Source organism: Lithobates pipiens, unplaced genomic scaffold, assembly GCF_037356315.1.
Source record: "Lithobates pipiens isolate NorthernLeopardFrog02 unplaced genomic scaffold, aLitPip1_a1.2 Scaffold_28, whole genome shotgun sequence".
Classification (NCBI taxonomy): domain Eukaryota; kingdom Metazoa; phylum Chordata; class Amphibia; order Anura; family Ranidae; genus Lithobates; species Lithobates pipiens.
Window position 1 is genome coordinate 209071440 of NW_027507789.1, and position 18692 is coordinate 209090131.

Genomic DNA, 18692 nt, shown 5'->3' on the forward strand with positions numbered 1-18692 from the left:
CAGCACTCCCATTGAGATCTGTTTTCAGCATTTACAAACTGGAGATAATTGTGCTTTAAGGGTAGATTTAGATGTGTATCTAAATCTCCCTTGCGTCTGAAGCCTAATCCGCTTCCAGATCATGCTCCAGAGGCTACAGACAGGCAATGAGTAAGCAATGTGACTCTTCCTCGCCCCCTGATTTAACCCCATTTTTGCAGACAGTTGCAGTGGGGGGGGTGTGCGGTCGGTTGGGTTTATACCGCACTTCCCCACTGACTTGAATGTGTAGTGTTCAGTGGGCTTGCCGTCCACCAATCACTAAATGTATTTGGTGGACAGGGGGTGGGGTGCAGTCGGTTGGGTTTATGCCGCACTTCCCAACTGACTTGAATGTGTAGTGTTCAGTGGGCTTGCCGTCCACCAATCACTACAAGTTGAAGAGTTAATCGAGATCTCTGGTCTCCAATCAGAGATATCGGGGAAGTGTGAGCCGGGGGACTATTTTGGGGCACAAATGTATATTACAACAATATAAAGAAAACCAATATTTCCATAAAAATACAATTTATTAAGAATAAAAACATCACAGTTTCAGGTATATGTCACAATTTCAAGGGGAAGGTGAGGTATTTCGACTAGTTTCACTTCTCAGCTTCTTCAGGAAATTACCTACATCTAAAAATACATTTATTTATTTATGAGTATACAAAGTCATCATATAGTAACAATATATTTAAAAATTCAATCAGGGAGACAATATTACAATGCATAATGAAAGTGGAATCTTACCTATCTGCCCTTGCCCCTGAATAGGCCGATAACCAGGACGAGGGGAAGAAAAGTCTTACCCGGCGACTGGGAGGGGGATAAACCCCAACAGCCGATCTACATCTAGTCGAAAATAGTTGTTCAGTTGTGTTACGGGATAGCGAAAGGGGGGCAAAGAAGGGGGGGTTTGGATAAAAAGGAAGGGGGGGGGGGAAGAAAAGGGGGACCAGTGCCCAAGGTAAGTGAAATAGTGAAAATCAGGTATATACCCATGTGACCAAAGTGAGGACCACTATAAGAAAATGTGAAAGGATGAATATAAAGATGGATACCAAAAGTGAGCAATACCAATCACTACAAGTCGGGTCAACTTAGCTACAGCTACAAAGCAAAGCATCGCAACTGCACCATGTAAACATCTCCCACTGCTGCCTATTGCTACTTAAGGGGGTGGGGGGTTTGGTGGGCAGCAAACACGTGGCTTAGCCTTGCATTTTTGCCACCACCCCCTCAACCACAAGACTAAACGAGGCCTAAAAGCTTCAACAAACTTTCCTGAAAACTCTGTAAATGCTTTGTCAAAGCTCTCTGTTCACACTGCTCTTATACAAGCTGAAGCCTGTATGAAACGATGAAATGATCGCACATATGCGGCCGCAGTTTCAGTGTGGCAGTCCGGTGCGGTTCAGGTGCAAATTTTTACCTGAATTGCACCTGAACCAGTACGAAAATTGCACAGGACCATTTTGAAACCGCACCACAGCCGCCCTGCACATGAACCGGCTCCATTAAAATTCGATTTCAATGGAGCTCCGATTCACATTTTATGGGAATCGGTTTGTGGTTAAATCCAATTTGCAAATATGTGAACCCAGCCTAAGGGACTCACTGACCAGTAACAAGTTTGTAGCCAGTGAAGTTGGGAATCCTGAGCTACATGCTCAATCCATAGAGGCTCGCAAATCAAGACTGAGCATTACTGTCCCCAGAGGTTGCAGTGACAGTCCCTACGCTTGTATCCAGACTGAGGCACCTTTAAGGAGACTTGTATATACCGCATTAAAGCAGCTAAACAATTGCTTAAAAATACATTGTACAAACCTGTCCATCACTTATTGAATGACACAATAATCCTCTGCAAATGATAGAAAAATAGAAATAAAAAGCACCATTAATTTAATTGCAGGACATTGGTGTAAAATGCATGGAACTTCATACTGAATCTCAGTGAACACTGTACAGTGCACTCTGCAGAAGTGGAAATCAGGACACTCCAATAAATAGCGCTGTTTGTAGTTTAAAAAAAAAAAAATATATATATATATACACATAGGAATCTCATTATAGTCCAGTTATAGCAGCATTTCAAACAACTAAAGAGAACCGGTCCTTATTTGGACATCTGTAGTCATCGGTATCTCCACACTCTTGTAAGGTTACAACAGTGCAGCTCTACTTCTTAAACCTCGTGCACACAAACATCAGACTAGAAGATAGTATATATCATCATCATGTATAGGAGCAGTTCTGCAAGCTTTAAGCAGCTTTCTTGAAGACTTTAGCGTTTCTTTCAGTTTCAGTTTTTTGAATGTTAAGCACAGATCATAATGGAAAGGCGGGCTATCATGCTATGCAAGCTATTAGCAGCTCTCAGTAAGTTTAAAGCGGTAGTAAACCGCTGAAAAAAAAGTAAAAAAAAAAAAAACCTGCAAGACAATAGCATAATGTGTTAGTATGTAGCGCATACTAGCACATTATGACATACCTTAGAACGAGGCCCCCGCAGCGCGTCCGATCACCTCTGAGGGAGCCGACATGTTCCCTCAGCGTTTCTTCCGGGTTCGCTGGTTCCGGCGATGTGAATGCGCGTGGGGAGTCCTCCGTTCCGGCAAGGAGCTCTGAATTTCTGGCACAATCCGCCAGACCTTCAGAGCGCATGCGACACCGACGTCAGTGGCTGCATGCAGGGAGAATATCTCCTAAACCTGCATGGTTTTCATATATTCATTTTACCTACAGGTAAGCCTTATTATAGACTTGTAGGTTAAAATGACCAAGCGGACTTCCAGGCAAAAATAGAACTCAGTTTCAAACAAAAGAACAACCCCCCCTCCCCCGTTTTTGGATTTTCTTTTTTTTCCATACCTTTTTGGCATATTTTATTCAGGAATTCCATACTATGTCGCCGTGGCAAGGTATGTCACTTCCAAGGTTTTATCTGGGCCCCCTCCTTCCCCCCATTGCCTTCTGGAACCTGTGTGTGTCCCAGAAGATGACGGCACCATTCATAAAGCGCTGCGCTACTTACGCATGCGCAGTAGGAAACTGGCGTGAAGCCTGAAGGCTTCACTGCTGGTTTCCCTTACTTGCAATGCCTCCACTCAAAGCCGATGGATGGAACGGCTTGGGGTGCAGATGTCACGGGCTCCCTGGACAGGTAAGTGTCCTTATATTAAAAGTCAGCAGCTACAGTATTTGTTGCTGCTGACTTGTAAAAAAATGTTAACCCCGGCTGGAACTCCGCATTAATGGAAATGCGGGCCATCAGGATATGCAAGCTCCTAGCCGCTCTCAGTAAGATTAAGCACTACTTAAAGCCTGCTGAAGCCTGATAGCAGCTTGTTTAAAGTGACAGTCAGCTATATAAATTAGACCTGTGCTAAAGTTGTTGTAATGTAAACCCTTACATGTACCCAGTCAAGTGACTGGCCTCAGGTGATACACAGACATGGAACAAATTCTTCTGCATAAGTAGTACCTGTTTATCTGCAGTCTTCTCTTCTCTACATCTATTCAAAGAACAGAAGTTATACAGCCTGTCTGAACTTTCAGAAAGCGGGGGCAGGGATTTGAAGTTACACTCAATGAGGTGAACTGATTGGAGGAAAGGGACACCCCCCCCCCCCCCTTTCCAAGGCACACAGGAACAGAGCTGGGGCTGTCAATTACAGGAGGTGTGCTGGAGCACACCTATTGTCACCTATTTACCACTTCAGAAAAACTTGTCAGAAGTGACTCACTCAGAGGAACGAGGTAGCAGACAGAAATTAGACTTAGTGCTCTGGATCGAGTCAAGTACACACTATAGAAGAAAATGCTTTGTTCATATTTCATGTCAGAGGTTGCCCGAAGCTTCCTGAAAGCTGCGAAAAAAAGTTCTGCTTTATATTTATAGATTATAAAAGCTAAAGAATGTGAATACAAGGCTTTAGCGATTACTTGATTCTTGGTTATTTACTTTCTGTAAATGCTGTTTGTGCACTTATTCAGTTGTTTTCACTCCCAATCAGAGCAAAAGTGTCAGTCTGTAAGGCCACCCTGTCTCTTGCCAGTGCTGTCACATAAGAAAAGGACTGCCAGGGTTACAAAGAAAAACGCTAAAGGCCGTGATAAGTGATAGTTCTACTGCCAACCAGCACCCACGATAGAGTGCCAGTCCTGAGCTCAGACAGCAGACATGTTGGTTCTTACAGCTCGATACATCTGTTCTGATAAGTAGAGAATTCAAGTGAACAAAAGCAAACACATCCATAAGACTACACAATTGTAATAACTTTAGAGTGGAGATTCAGATTCCTAAAAAAAAAAAAAAAAAGAGCCAGTTCCTGGTGGTTTCTCTTGAATTCTAAAAACAAGGCTTTCATGGGAACATGATGCTTTTAGTCACAGAAACTAATTAGATTGTTTCAGTTAGTATTCCATCTTCTACCATCTTTGGTATCATTCCTGACCTTGATCTAAAGGTAAGAAATACTTCTGCCTTAATTCTCTCTTCTGAATATTGCTTTGGCATTTGGGGCATTTTCCAGTTTCCTGAAACAATATAAAGAGAAGAATATCTGTGAGTATTTATAATAAGATCATAGCTGTGGAGCAGAGGGGTGGGATGAATTGAGAAGACCATGTTAGGATCTGGCTGTCAAAATGACTTTTGAGGACAGGAAGATATTTGAATGTGTATATGATTAGTATATCTATACCTAAAAAGTCCTGCTTCTTACCCACTATGGAAAACGTAAAAGAATGTAAAAGCGACAGCCTTGACCCACAGAGGTACAGTAGGGACGACTCCTTCCTCAAATGGATTGAGAACTTGTACAAAGATCCCTTAGCCACTGTGAAGTATATGGGACATGAGTCACCTTCTATCCCTATAGCCCCTGGCTCCCGCCAAGGATGCCCTCTATGGAATTCTATTTTTGCCCTTGAACCTTTGGCTGCACGTTTGTTTGAAACCTGACATCAGAGGAATTTAATTGGTCGATGCATGCAAGCTAGCAATTTTTTGCTGTCCATTACTTCTCCACATATTATACTTCACCATTTAATTTCTCTGTTGAATAGTGTGGCTTCCCTCTTGTGTCTTCGTGGTAATCAGGCTAAAACCTGTACATTAAAACCATTACTTCTCCACATATTATACTTCACCATTTAATTTCTCTGTTGAATAGTTTGGCTTCCCTCTTGGGTCTTCATGGTAATCAGGCTAAAACCTGTATGCAAAACCTCTCTTTGGCCAACGCCACTTTCCGGGTGGTGCAATATCAGTTCTCCTTTTAATGGTCTGCCTCCATCCCTTACTCTTCCACTTTCTCATCTCTCTCTCCGCCTTGAGATTGCCTTTTGATCTATGATAACACTATCCCCCACTTATCAAATACTGAAACTGATACTTGAGATGTGGAATAAGATGCAAATTTTCTGGTTGGGGTGGAAAAATTTGATAAAGATTGCCCTTCTTCCGAAACTGTTGTACCCATTATGAGTTTTGCTTGTTTTGGACTCCCTTCCCCCCGCATATTCTGCACTCACTACAGCATCTCCTATTTAAATTTATTTGGGGCCTGGTCAAACAGAGACTGAGCAGGCACCTACTTTTTAGGTCAAAGGCCCAGGCAGGGTTGGGGGGCCAAATGTCACTTATTACTGTAAAGCAGCTCAGATAGCCCCTCTAGCCCAAAAGTTTGTGGGTAAGGTGGCACGTCTCGGGACCCTTATTGATATAGTGGACACAGACCCTGTCCCACTCTGATCCTCACCTTGGCTGCCGACCTCAACTACGCCCTAAAACCCTGTTCTGGCCCACACTCTAATGGTCTGGGACTCTATAAAGTATTTGGCTTGTTAGATATCACCACATCCCTCTTCTTGAAAATTTTAAATGCCCCTATTCCATCCAGGCTTTGCCCTCAGAGCTACCATTGGTGGCACAGTAATAGTCTACCAACAGTCTGGTCCTTATTGTCCTCCAGGGGTATTTTCACCTTACAACAACTTAGGGACACATATAACACATTCCGAGAAATTTCACTGCCTCCTAATTCATCACTTACTAAAAATCACAACCAGTTGACGACCACGACAGCATCTGAGACTAGATGTCGGACATCCCGTACGACCCAAGGTCTCATCTCTCTTATATATTCCTCAATATTAAACTACTCTAATTTACGACTGGTCAACGACCATGACAGCATTTGAAACTAGATGTCGGACATCCCCAAGGTCTCATCCATCTAATATGTTCCTCAATATTAAACAACTCAAATTCACCCAACCAATCCTATTGCTCCAACAGAGAAAGAGATTTTAGTGTCACGCAAACACCCGATACTTGGAACAAAATGTGGGAGGCATTTTTCCGATCCTCATGCAATGTAAAAACTCTGGAAAGCTCCTTCAAAGTTCTGTCCCGATGGTATTTCACCCTAGCCAGAATTGCTATATGCCTCCCTGCCTATCCTCCGGTGTGCTTTCAGGGATTCTCCAACCTAGTTGATAGGAAACATATATGGGGGACATGCCCCAAAGTCAAATGGCTGTGTATATGGGGTTTATAACATAGTCAACTCAGTCCTACACCTTAGTCTGCAAAAGGATCCCTGGGAGACACTTTTCCATAAACAATAGAAGGTACGTACGTAGTACACAGCTGAATGAAAAACGAATGATGATATTAAACGATACCCATACATTTTTGTGCATGTGGCAACCTTGGCTGGTTCCCTTCCCATCTACACAAAAAAGTGGGGGAGGAAGGAGCAAAGAAATGCCACTGGAAAGCAATAAGGGTCAACAACAGTATACCTTTTGAAAAAATATAAAAAAACTTTATTGTACTCTCAGGTAGTGGGAAAAAATGTCCAGCAGGGTGGACAATAACATCAATTGTAGAGTATTTCCCCAAATAACCCCTAATATAAAAAAAACACACACACACAATATTGACAACATTGTCACATATAACACACCGGCACCGAAAGCTTCATAGATACCCAGACAAATGGACCTAAACTGAGCTGCTATAAATGGAAAGATATAGCCAGGAAGCTGAACATAATGCATCTGTAAACATATGGCTTTTCTAAAACAGAATTGATATTGCTCCATCAACACAATCATCTGCATGTTTCCTGGAATTGTAACCTAATACGGTATATACCCACAGTGAGCCTCATTCTCTTATCTTTCTTATTTTACTCTTCCACTTTCTCTTCTCTCTCCGCCTTGGAATTACCTTTTGGTCTATGTATACACGTAGTACCCATATTTGGTCTTATGGATGACTGCACCAGTTCATGGTTCATTGGATTGCCAAATAGGGTTTTTTTCTTTTTCAAAAGATGAGTACATGTTGCCATTTCTAGTATCGCTCTTCTATTTGAATACCAAACATCCCAATGTTGTCCAGATCTCCATTTATGAACAGTATTTAACCTTCAATACCTTTGTTGTTTTTCCAGCAGAGGTAATCTTCCTTCAAATTATTTGTTTTAAGTTGTCTTTTCTTTGACAGCTAACATACTCTGTTTGTTCTTTTTGTTAATGTTATTGAACAGTATCTTCGTGATACGTAAATAACCATTTTATTTCTTAATAAAATCTAAGTGAAAGAATTACAACGTTTTGGCTGGAGTTGGGCTTTAAAAAAAAGTAATTAAGAACACTGTGATATTGCAGGGGGATTCACTCAAGTATAGTGCTTCCCAGTGAGTTCAGTCCATTCAAAAAATACTGTCTTAGGGGTTGTTGGCCCACTTATATTTAAAAAGAAAGTTTTTGGGGATTTCCGCCATCATTTCAAACACAAAGAAAAATAACACCAAAACTCATGACTTTATCTCGCAGCACTGCTGCTCAGGCCTCAAGCCTAGGCCTTTGGCCTGGTCCCTCAGACCATCTATCGGCACCACTGTGCTCATGTGCAACTCTGCACCTCTTTCTTGCAGCTCTGGCCCATGGGCATGAGACCTTATGTTTCCCAGGTGGAGCCCTGAACTGCAGACCTTTTTTTTATACTGTGATTGTGTGCACCTGCACACAAACCTGCTGGGTCTCCAATAAAGCTTGGACACATGGTTAGAAGCTTTGTCCCTCCCAAGACTCTTTGAAGTCTCTGGACTCAAGAAACCAATCCCGGAATTACAAAACCTGGAGAAATCTGAAAAAACTATTTTCTCCACTCATTATAGCTATTCAGGAGCCCCTCAATCTACATCTTTGAGAATCCTGCATGCCATTTACTGTTTTCTTTTTTTTTTTTACACTGTGGCAGGGCACAACATCTACAGATTTAAAACTGTAACTTCCTGTTTTTCACCACAAGAAAAAGTGGCTTGAAAACAGATCAAGAAATAAAGAAAAAAAAAAAACAGTCCGACAAGCAGGCATCATGACATTCATGGCCGTCGCTAGAACTGTCTGTTCTAGTTATTATTATAAAGTCTCAACGCTCCTATATAAAGACTAACCTTAAGGTGTTTTACCCAGCATATCTTACAACAGTAGAAGGGACATGACGTGCATTTATAAGGAACAGAGCCTCTCAAGGTACACTGCGGACACTGCGGACCTTCTGCAAAAAGAAAAGAAAACAAAAAAAGAACAAGTAACGTTATACTGCATTAGTTGCTAGTGTAGCTAAAACGTATATCAACAAAAAAAATTCCAGTAAGCTCATCATTTCTTGTTGTTGGCTGACAACGCTGCCTCTGTTGCTATGAGTTCTCAAGCAGTGTTGTCAGCCTTGCCTAAGTTTCCCCTGCTGGACTACAGAAAGAAACTAACCCAATTTCTATATAAATTAAAAGTCAGCAGCTACATATACTATAGCTAATGACTTTTACAAATTCAGGAAGTCACCAGTCTATACCAGTGCTGTTTTCCCACAGCCGATTTTTCTCAGGGCTGCGGGTGCCCAATGCCTCCATCTTGGTTTTGGGAACTGGCTGTGACTTCCTGAGGAATCACAGCCAGCTCCCCACTGTGCATGCAAGCACAGCACAATGAGACTGGTCCTGTAGCATCACCTGTCCCAGGAGAAAGAGTCATAGAGTGGGGGTGAAAATTGAGGAAGTGAGAGAGGGTACCAGTCACAAAAGGTGTTAGGAGCAGGGGGGAAGATGAACAGCACTTTCGCTTTTGAGAGAAGGCCCACAGTTCGAGGCCACCTTTGCTGTGTCTGCCAGTACCACTTTTTACTGTGCCACTTGAGATGCTGGACAGCTCCCTGGACAATTTTATGGACAATCCTGCCTTGGAACTTGTTTCTGGTGAGCCTTGAACTCTTTGCTGCTCCCATGAACTATCTATTTATAAGCCTTGCCTTTGCACTTCCTGTTTCCTCTTCAGCCAAGCTCTCACTCTTGGTATTGCCCCTATCTTAGCTCCTGCTTGTTAACAACTTTTGGCTTGCTCCTCGACTAGGTTTCCACTTGATCCCAACCTGCAACCACTTGTTACCAACGTTTGCCTTGTACCTCGACTAGGCTTCTGCTTGATCCCAACCTGTAACCACTTGTTACTGACCTTTAGCTTGTTAGTTACAACAGGAACATGGAAAAAAAGAAGAAAACTAATGCTAGGACATGTTGTAGAGAGGAACAGGAAGTTTAGCGGTACCTTTAAGCACTGTGTAAATGGAATCTATGGTGTATTTTCCACAAGTATTCAATTGTTATTTTTCAGGTAAAAACTATTTTTGAGTTGATTTTTTTTTTTTACAAATTTTACAAGCTAGCTGTTTCAGCAGGCTTTTCTTCATTTGCATATATAGAGTTTTCAGTTAGAGAGTGCACTTTTTTTCGGTTTTGTGAAAGTTGAAAGTTTTTGTTCACCTTGTGAAGCCTGACCACAGTAGGCTGGGAAGAAGGGTATTCTGTTACAATGGTAGCCCAGTGTGCATCTGTGTCACTATTAAAGTGGTTGTAAAAGCTAAAGTTATTTAATTTTTTTTTACCTTTAATGCATTCTCTGCATTAAGGTAAAAAACCTTTTAGTTGCAGCTCCCTCCTAGCCCTATTCCAAATAATTGCCTAGCCCGATCCCGAGCAAGCGCTACATCCAAGAACAGCAGTGCTGCGCTCTCTCCCTCCTCACTTGGTGCAGTGAGAGCAGTGGGAGCCATTGGCTCCTGCTGCTGTCAATTAGATCCATTCAGGTGGGGCCGACCTGCACTTTATGCTTCAATAGACACACACAGTGCAGCTTGGGATTGAGCCCGCATGAGTGCCCCCTTAGCAAACAGCTTGCTATGGGGCACTTAGAGGGGGGAGGAGCACCAGCAGGGGAATCCAGAGGAGGATTTGGGCTGCTCCTTGCAAAACCATTATACAGAGCAGATAAGTATAACATGTTTGGGATGCAGAGTACGGGAACATGAGGGCCTGCAAATACTATCATCCCCTGACTAGTGCCATCCATAAAGGAGAAGTGCAGCCAAAGCTCATTTGATACTTCTGTGGATCACAGGAGTGCAGTTCTCTCCCACCCCCACCACAGCCCAGTGGTTCAGTGAGCACTGGAGGGGCAGAGCAGACAGTGGTGACTGACAGCCACCAGCTCTCTACTCATGGAGCTCTGAGAACTGAGCGATCGGTTGTGTTTGATCACTTGGTTTTCGTCCTTAGAGTCGGCAGGGGACCGACGCTGCATCCACCTAGGTAAGTATGGTTCTAAAATTAAAAAAAATCATTCTCTTTTGAAATTGGTGCATGATTTAGTCATTATGTTAGTATATGTAATCAAATCACTAAATCTTGTATTAGCTTTAACATAGTTACATAGTAGGTGAGGTTGAAAAAAGACACAAGTCCAACCCATGTGTGTGATTATATCAGTATTACATTGTATATCCCTGTATGTTATGGTCGTTCAGGTGCTTATCTAATAGTTTCTTGAAACTATCGATGCCCCCCCCCCCCCGCTGAGACCACCGCCTGTGGAAGGGAATTCCACATCCTTGCTGCCCTTACAGTAAAGAACCCTCTACGTAGTTTAAGGTTAAACCTATTTTCTTCTCATTTTAATGAGTGGCCACGAGTCTTGTTAAACTTCTTTCTGCAAAAAAGTTATATCCCTATTGTGGGATCATCAGTACGGTATTTGTATATTAAAATCATATCCCCTCTCTTCTCCAGAGAGAATCAGTTCAGTGCTTGCAAACTTTCCTCATAACTAATATCCTCCAGACCCTTTATTAGCTTTGTTGCCTTACTTTGTACTTCGCTCCATTTCCAGTACATCCTTCCCGAGGATTGGTGCCCAGAACTGCTCAGCATACTCCAGGTGTGGCTGGACCAGAGTCTTGTAGAGCGGGAGAATTATCATTTTATCTCTGGAGTTGATACCCTTTTTAATGCATGCCAATATTCTGTTTGCTTTGTTAGGCTCAGCAATGGCATGCAATGCTATCATCTACTAGGACCCCCAGGTCCTTTTCCATCCTAGATTCCTCCAGAGGTTCTCCCCCCAGTCTATAGAATGCATTCATATTTTTGCCACCCAAATGCATTATTTTACATTTGTCTACATTGAACCTCATTTGCCATGTAGTTGCCCACCCCATTAATTTGTTCAGATCTTTTTTCAAGGTTTCAACATCTTACAGAGAAGTTATTGCCCTGCTTAGCTTAGTATCGTCCACAAATACAGATATTGGACTGTTTACTCCATCCTGCAGGTCGTTTATGAACAAATTAAATAGGATTGGTGCTGGAGCACAGAACCCTGGGGGACCCCACTACCCACCCCTGACCATTCTGAGTACTCCCCATTTATCACCACCCTCTGAACTCGCCCTTGTAGCCAGTTTTAAATCCATGTACTCACCCTATGGTCAATGCCAATGGACTTATTTTATACTGTAAACGTTTATGGGGAACTGTGTCAAATGCTTTTGCAAAATCCAAATACACCACATCTACGGGCCTTCCTTTATCTAGATGGCAACTCACTTCCCCATAGAAGGTTAATAGATTGGTTTGGCAAGAACAATTTTTCATGAATCCATGCTGATTACTGCTAATGATACCGTCTCGTTACTACAATCTTGTATATAGTCCCTTATCATCCCCTCCAAGAGTTTACATACTATTGATGTTAGGCTAACTGGTCAGTAATTCCCAGGGATGTATTTTGGGCCCTTTTTAAATATTGGTGCTACATTGGCTTTTCTCCAATCATCTGGTACCATTCGAGTCAGTAGCCTGTCAGTAAAAATTAGGAACAATGGTCTGGCAATCACTTAACTGAGTTCCCTAAGTACCCTTGTGAGCAAGCCACCTGATCCCAGTGATTTATTAATGTTAAGTTTCCCAAGTCTAATTTTAATTCTGTCCTCTGTTAACCATAGAGGTGCTTTCTGCTTTGTGTCACGAGGATAAAAACTGTAGTTTTCGTTACTGAAGCCCTTGTGAAGACTGAGAACAATAAATTCAATACCTTCGCCATCTCCTTATCCTTTGTAACCAAAATGTCCTTCCTCATTCTTTATGGTGCCAATATGGTTTGTCCTCCTTTTTTTAATGTTTACATACTTAAAGAATTTTTTGGGATTTTTTTTTGCTCTCCTCCGCTATGTGTCTTTCATGTTCTATCTTAGCCGTCCTTATTGCACCCTTGCATTTCTTGTTGCATTCTTTATAAAGTCTGAATGCTGAAGATGATCCCTCAACCGTATATTTTTTGAAGGCCTTCTCCTTGGCTTTTATATTCATTTTTACATTGACGTTAAATTGGAATTCCACCCTAAAGTGGAACCTCCGCTCATCGGAACAATCTCCCCCCCTCCGGTGCCACAATTGGCACCTTTCAGGGGGGAGGGAGGGTACAGATACCTGTATAATACAGGTATCTGCACCCACTTCCAGGCATAGATATCTGCAGAATCTGCGGGTATTTACGCCACTTTCTGCAGGGCCCCCGCTGTCTGCTGGGAAACGCGCAGATCCCAGAGACAGCAGGGACCACCCTTATTGCGCAGCGCGACTCGCACATTCGCAGTAGGGAGCAGGGAAGTAAAGCCCCAAGGCTTCACTTCCTGATTGCCATACCCAAGAAGGCGGTGGCAGCACCTGAGAGCTGAGCGACAGATTGGCTTGGGGTGCCGACATCGTGGGCACGCTGGACGGGTAAGTGTCCATATTTTCAAAGTCAGCAGCTGAAGTATTTGTAACTGCTGACTTAAAAAAAAAAAAAAGGGAGAAAAGAACTCCCACTTTAAGCCATCCAGGACTTTTGATCGATCTTTTAAGTGTATTCCAATGGGATGCATTGGCTAATGCCCTTATTTAATATGCTCTTAAAGCAAACCCATCTCTCCCCCGTGTTCTTTGTTCCTAAGACTTTATCCCGATTTATGACTTCTAGGAAGGCTCATAGTTTAGACAAACTGGCTCTTTCGAAATTCAGTGTCTTTGTATTCCCCTTATGTTTCCTATTTGTGTGATTTATACTAAAGCCAATTGACCTGTGATCGCTGTTACCTAAATTGCCCCATATTTCCACATCCGTGATCAGGTCTGTATTGTTGGTAATCAGTAAATCCAGTAACGTCTAACTTAACATATAACATTTCATGTTAAAAGCAATTTTCAATCTGCCAAGTCGGTTCCACTAAACCACTTCCTGTTATAGGGTGGCAACATTTTGTCCCTGTCTTTCAACAGTTCTCCTGTGTCGTCACCCTATCACTCACTCTCCAAATGGAAACAACAAGCAGCTGTGCCAGCACACATTGCCCTCGAATGCTCCACTGCTGTTACCATCAAAAAAACCACTCTGAGAAATGGAATGCTGCCATCGCTGGAATGTATAAAGACAGGAATTGGCTGCAAATAAATGTAGCAAAAGATGAAAAAAAAATAAAAATAAAAAATGGAGAGAAAAAAAATAAAATAAGTTACATAGTAGGTGAGGATGAAAAGAGGGACAAGTCCATCAAGTCCAACCTATGTCAACTTGTTAATGATTAACCACCTCGCGCCCGCCCTATAGCCGATTTACGGCCTTAGAGCAGGAGCTTTCCTGCAATTGGCCGTCCCTGGACGTCCTATTGTTTACTTCCGCAATGCGCGCCGCCGCGGGCGCGCATCGCGGAAGTTCTGTGTTCGCCGTGTCCCCCGGGGACAGGCAAACACAGATCGCTGTAAACGGCCAATCACAGCGGCCGTTTACAGCGTGATCGGCGTGTCCAATGGGAGATGATTTCATATGTAAACATATGAGATCATCTCTCAGCGCCGCTCTCCCTCCTCACACAGACAGCGTGTGAGAGGGGAGAGATGAACGGCTGCAGCAGCCGTCAGTGCACAGAGAAAAAAAAAAAAAAAAAAGTGTAAAAAAAAAGTGCCATCCTCCCCCAGTGCCATCCTGCCCCAGTGCCATCCGCCCCAGTGCAATCCACCCCACCCCAGTGCCACCTGCCCCCAGTGCTATCTGTCCCCAGTGCCACCTGTTGTCAGTGTCATTTGTCCCCAGTGCCATCTGTCATCAGTGCCACGTATAAGTGGCATCTGTCATCAGTGCCACATAGTGCCATCAGTGCCACGTATTAGTGCCATCTGTCATCAGTGCCACGTATCAGTGCCATTTGTCATCAGTGCCACCTGTCAGTGTCACGTGCCATCTGTTGTCAGTGTCACGTGTCATCAATGCCACTTATCAGTGCCATCTGTCATCAGTGTCACGCGTCATCGGTGCCACGTATTAGTGCCATCTGTCATCAGTGGCACGTATTAGTGCCACGTGTCATCAGTGCCACGTATTAGTGCCACGTATTAGTGCCACGTGTCATCAGTGCCACATATTAGTGCCATCTGTCATCAGTGCCACGTGTCATCAGTGCCACGTATAAGTGTCATCATTGCCACGTATCAGTGCCATCTGTCATCAGTGTCACGGGTCATTGTCCTGGTATTTCAAAAGTGTAATAAGTAGTCAACAAGTTAGATGTGTAATTTATGCTCCTAGAACACGTGATGGCGCTCCCTGCATGTTGGGCCTCTCTATGTGGCCAGGCTGTGAAAAAGTCACACACATGTGGTATTGTAATACTCAGGAGGAGTAGCAGAATTTTTTTGGGGGTGTCATTTGTGGTATACACATGCCATGTGAGAGAAATAACCTATTACAATGACAATTTTGTGGAGAAAAATAAAAAAAAATGAAAAATCTTAATTTTGCAAAGAATTGTGGGAAAAAAATGACAACATCAAAAAGCTCACCATGCCTCTTACTAAATACCTTGGAATGTCTACTTTCAAAAAAGGGGTCATTTGGGGGGTATTTGTACTTTCCTGACTTGTTTGGGTCACAAGAAGCGAGATCGGCCACCAGTACATCAGATGTGATCAATTTTGTGCGATTCGCACCACAGCTTGTAGACTCTATAACTTTCACAAAGACCAAATAATATCCACTAATTTGGGTTATTTTTACCAAAGATATGTAGCAGTATAAATTGTGGCCAAAATTTATGAAGAAAAATTAATAATTTGCATAATTTTGTCACAGAAACAAAGAAATATGCGTTTTTTTTCAAAATTTTCGGTCTTTTTTCATTTATAGCGCAAAAAATAAAAACCCCAGAGGTGATCAAATACCACCAAAAGAAAGCTCTATTTGTGGGAAAAAAAGGACACAAAATTAATTTGGGTACAGTGTTGCATGACTGAGTAATTGTCATTCAAAGTGTGAGAGCACCGAAAGCTGAAAATTGGTCTGGTCAGGAAGGGTGTTTAAGTGCCCAGTAAGCAAGTGGTTAAGTTAATGATATAGTCAGTTAGGATCAACAGGACTTTGTCTATGTGAGGTAATTTGTTCCCTGAACAGTTATGTCATTCTGCATGATTGGACACTCCCTGAAATGTATACTTCTGCTTTCTTTAGAGAGAATCGCCTTTTTTCACCTTAAAAAATGCGTTGCTCACTCCCGGGACACGGGCCCTTACAGGAAAAGCCCAGTGGCCATTTACTGGCCTTACAAGAAATGTGGGGCCTACTATTCTTCTAAATGGCACATTTCTGTAACAGGACATCTCACTGGAAACTGGTTGCAACACAGGGAAGAGCAAAGAGAAAACAGGATTCCCATTTATCAGCGTCATTTATTGCACAAGTACAGGATGCTTGTATTTATTTTGTCCATTTTTCAAATTCGACAGAATGTTTCAGCATAAACAGACCATATACAGCTCTTGACCCTGAAGGGATTTACACTATATTGCCAAAAGTATTGGGACACCTACCTTTACACGCACATGAACTTTAATGGCATCCCAGTCTTGGTCCGTAGGGTTCAATATTAAAGTGATTGTAAAGCTTTGTTTATTTAAAAAACAAACATGTCATACTCACCTCCACTGTGCAGCTCGTTTTGCACAGAGTGGCCCTGAACACTGTCTTCTGGGGTCCCTCGGCGGCTCCTCCCCTCGTCAGATAACCCTCTGGGAGAAGCGCTCTCCAGGAGGGTTACCTTGTGGGCGCACTTCCGAGTCCATCATTCGGCATCCATAGCCGGCGAATGTATGACTCGGCCCCGCACCCTGAGTATTTGGATTTGATTGACAGCAGTGGGAGCCAATGGCTGCGCTGCTATCAATCTATCCAATCAAGAGCCGGGAACCTCCGGGCAGAAAAAAAGAGCACTTGCCCGCCGGGTGAAGTTCCAGGGCCCAGGGGGGGTGGGTATTCACTGCCAGGTGTATTTTCACCTTAATGCTGTGAAAAAACACGAAGGTTTACAACCCCTTTAAGTTGGCCTGGCTGATCACAGTGTAGAGGATAAATCCATGTATCGCCCACCCTGGACCACCAGGGGTGACAGTCAGTGCCCAGGCAGATGCCAATCAGTCCTCATCAGCAATGCTTACCAGTGTTGTCAGTGATGCCTATCAGTGCCATCTGTGCCACCCATCAGTGTTCATCAGTGCCTATCATTGCTGCCTATCAGTGCCACTCATAAGTGCTACCTCATCAGTGCTGCCTTTTCAGTGCCCATCAGTGCAGCCTCATCAGCGCCTGTCAGTGAAGGAGAAAACATACTTATTTACAAAAAAATTATAATAGAAACAATAAAAATCTTTTTTTTTTTTCAAAATTTACGTTTTTTTTTATTCGTTTAGCAAAAAATAAAAAATAAAAAAACGCAGGCGTGATCAAATACCACCAAAAAAAAAAAAAAATACCACCAAAAAAAAAAAAAAAAAAATCTGTTTGTGGGAACAAAATTATAAAAATGCTGTTTGGGTACAGTGCAGCATGACCACGCAATTATTTAAAAAGTGACAGCACTGAAAGCTGAAAATTGCCCTGGGCAAGAAGGGGGGGGGGGGGGGAGTTTCCTGTATTGAAGTGGTTAAACAAATGTTCAATTTTTATGTTATTTTTTTGGGAAACTGTACTGCCTTCCGTGAAAGAGGCGTAGTGCCATCGGCAGGCTAGAGAGGTTTGTTGGCGGCACCGTGATGTTATTGTGTCCCGGGTGGGGGTGCTGCCGCAGGGTAGTTGGTGATGCAGTTCCTCCTACATGACTGAGAACATTTCCTCAGTGCTTGGAAAAGCATGTTTTCTTTTCTGTAATTTTGCTGATGTCTTAATACATTTATATAGATTTGGGGGCTTTCCTTCTCTATCTGAGATCAGCATTGAGCAGGAAGGAATCAAGCAGAGAAGGTATATCGACGAAATAGATCTGCTTATTGAAAAGAAGTAATTTCCGTCCGTTGCGTTTGTTTAGCTACATGGAAGTTTAGGAATGAAGCATGGACTGGAAGCTGTATGATCTAATATTTGGATTATACTCGAGAATTTATTTTCGGGAAACAGCCACATGGTGGACGGCCTGCGACTTCATCACACTTTATATTATGAATTATATTTATTGGTGAACTGAACTTTACAATATAGACTGAAAATTTCTATGATACCTTTGCATTTTCTACAGCACATTAACCACTTCAGCCCCCGAAGGTTCTACCCCCTTAATAACCACAACATTTTTTGCAACTCGGCACTACGTTGCTTTAACTGACAATTGCAACGTTGTATCCAAACAAAATTGACGTCCTTTTTTTCCCCCACAAATAGAGCTTTCTTTTGGTGGTATTTGATCCCCTCTGCTTTTTTTTTTTGCGCTATAAACAAACAAATGTGACAATTTTGGAAAAAAAATATATATATTTTTTTGTTTTTTCTATAATAAATATCCCCAAAATTATTATTTTTTTAAAAAACGAATTTCTTCATCAGTTTAGGCTGATATATATTCTTCTACATATTTTTGGTAACAAAGTTGGTTTGTGCAAAAGTTATAGCGCCTATAAAGTAAGGGATAGATTTATGTCAATTTTTGTATTTTTTTTTTTTACTAGTAATGGTGGCAATCAGCGATTTTTTTTTTTTTATTAGGACTGGGACATTTCGGCGGACAGATCTGACACTTTTTTGGGACCATTGACATTTATACAGCGATCAGAGCTAAGAATAGCCACCGATTACTGTATAAATGTCACTGGCAAGGAAGGTGTTAACACTAGGGGGGCGATCAAGGGGTTAAATGTGTTTCCCTCATTGTGTGGTCTAACTGTACGAGGGATGGCAGTGACCAGAGGAGGAGACAAATTGCTGGTCCTAACTAATAGGAACTCACGATCTGTCTCCTC

At 42.5% G+C, this 18692-nt stretch overlaps 1 protein-coding gene across 1 annotated transcript in view; it reads right to left on the minus strand.

Moving 5' to 3' along the window:
- Positions 1–529: 529 nt before the first annotated feature.
- RTEL1 (regulator of telomere elongation helicase 1) overlaps positions 530–18692 on the minus strand; it is a gene marked incomplete at its 5' end in the record, with an annotated part of 273291 nt that continues 255128 nt past the window's right edge. The window contains 2 exon segments of the mRNA XM_077460418.1: positions 530–4563; positions 8502–8605. Of these exon segments, the coding sequence (XP_077316544.1) occupies positions 4471–4563; positions 8502–8605 (197 nt within the window). The 3' untranslated portion in view covers positions 530–4470.